The sequence below is a fragment of the Olea europaea genome, unplaced genomic scaffold (assembly GCF_002742605.1).
Source record: "Olea europaea var. sylvestris unplaced genomic scaffold, O_europaea_v1 scaffold2757, whole genome shotgun sequence".
NCBI classification, from domain to species: domain Eukaryota; kingdom Viridiplantae; phylum Streptophyta; class Magnoliopsida; order Lamiales; family Oleaceae; genus Olea; species Olea europaea.
The window spans coordinates 82,974-84,946 of NW_019246016.1; the positions used below are offsets into that span (position 1 = coordinate 82,974).

The 1,973-nt window shown below is 31.5% G+C and overlaps 1 protein-coding gene across 1 annotated transcript in view; it reads left to right on the plus strand.

The window, feature by feature from the left end:
- The first annotated feature begins 1,812 nt into the window (after positions 1–1,812).
- LOC111383777 (SKP1-interacting partner 15-like) overlaps positions 1,813–1,973 on the plus strand; it is a 2,585-nt gene continuing 2,424 nt past the window's right edge. Inside the window, exon 1 of the mRNA XM_023007929.1 lies at positions 1,813–1,958. Coding sequence (XP_022863697.1) covers positions 1,935–1,958 — 24 coding nt within the window. The 5' untranslated portion in view covers positions 1,813–1,934. The remainder of the gene's footprint in view (positions 1,959–1,973) is intronic.

A 1,973-nucleotide genomic window follows, 5' to 3' on the forward strand; every position in this document is an offset into this window, starting at 1 on the left:
GGACCTCTCCTTTTGAAATTATGTGCCTTATCTTTTGAGTTTGTCCACCACTTGTGGCAATTGGTGGGGAGTAGTCACAATTATGGAGACTTTTCTTGCACCATCTTCTGTCTTTTAGTAGCCACAGTTTTTCTTTAATAAATTTCTTTATTAAAGTAGTGATAAAGGGCTGCTTTTGTTACCATCACTTTTTCATTTTTGAATCAAGAATTCTGTAGAGAATTCTTCACTATTAAGAGATGCTTGACTCATATCTTCAACAATACAGTATTCACAATGGTGATCACTGTAGTTCCAGAGTAATTTGCATAGTTCTTTAGCCATATCTTTTGATCCATGCACTTGGTTAGAAATAATTGCAGATAATAAATGGTCTAACTACCCAACAAAAAAAGGTGGAAAACACCCGTCAAGATAAGATTTCCAAAGGCTTCTATAAAAAGGGGCAAAGAGGAAGAAGAAAAAAAAAAGCTCGAAACAACTTATCTCTTAAACACTTGGAGGAAACACATCTTAGAGATATATCTTTTGTAATCTGTTTACACCACTTGTATTCAAAAAAATATTAGATAGCTTGAAGATAGTGAAGCGTGTAATAAAGTAATCACTTATGGAGTTCTAAACTTCATAAGGTGAGTACCAAAAGTATGTAAATATAGTTTGTAAATATGTACAATTTCAGTTTATGAATATCAAAGTAAAGTTTGTTATGTTCAACAAAGCTTTCATAAAAGGATTTCGTTAAATTTCTCATGATTCCTCGACAGTATAGATAGAGATTTTAAAAGATTTTCAAAACATTGATTTTAAATGGATATTAGCCATGCCAAAGTACCCGTCTTTGAAGAATGATTTGGGGGAAAAAAGCAATTTTCTAACAAAATTGTAGCACGTTGTGTGTAAGTTATCTTTTAAAATTTCGTTCCAAGTAAGAACTTGATTCTAAAAAAAATTTGGATAGAGGTGAAAATAGAGACTGTGGAAACTGTGAGATAGCGTCTGTGGAAACACGGCTAGTTCTCTAGAGTGAGAAATGCAACCTTAATTGAAAAGCCTTTTGCGGAAGCAGTTGTGGATCCAAATGATTTCAAAAAAAATTTAAAACTTTACTTGATTCAAAAGATTGATTAAGTACATGCAAAGCATCTATAAGAATATACTGGAGGGAAAACCTATTTACTTCCATTTGATTACTGTAAGTTATTTATTTGTTTTTACATGCTTATGCTTTAATTATTCTGATGAACAATTCACAAGCATCCACATCTACTTCTAATAATGATAATAATCTCATATTATTTTTAGATGAAAAAGATGTTTCGATTTTATTCAAATTAGCTGAAAAGTCTGAAGATATATTTCCAGTCGGCAAAGAAAAAAATTAAAGAAATATATAGAGATATAGATTATAATTGTAAGAATAATATAAGATTTGATTATGTAGGAACTAGTAAAGAGATAAGAAAGGTAAATGATATTATAACTAAACATAGAGATATACAAAAAGAAATTTCAGAAGGATTAATTTCAGGATATATAACCAAGAAAGGTCAGCCTAGGATCTTTAAAGAATAATTAAGATACAAAGAATATTTAAAAGTGTTTGAAAAATTGAAAAATATAGATATAGGTCCTGATTAATAAATCTTTAAAAATATAAGATACATCTTGCAAATAACTATAATAAGGGTAAAATAGTACTTCCAATAGAAAAGACCCTTGTGAAAAATTGGATCAATTATTCAGTCATTTTAAAAATTGCCCCGTAAAAGGCCTGCAAGTTAAGGCAAATTTAACTAAACGCGTGTTAAGGTCCAGGCTTAAAAGCGTGACCGCAGTTTGGATCAAGACTCAGGTCGTCAACAACAACTCTTCTTTCTCCCCAAGCTAGCATACCTCAAATTCTCCGTCTACCGCCGCCGGCTGCAAATCCGATGGATTCCTCGCCTCTCAATCATTTGCCAGAAGAAACC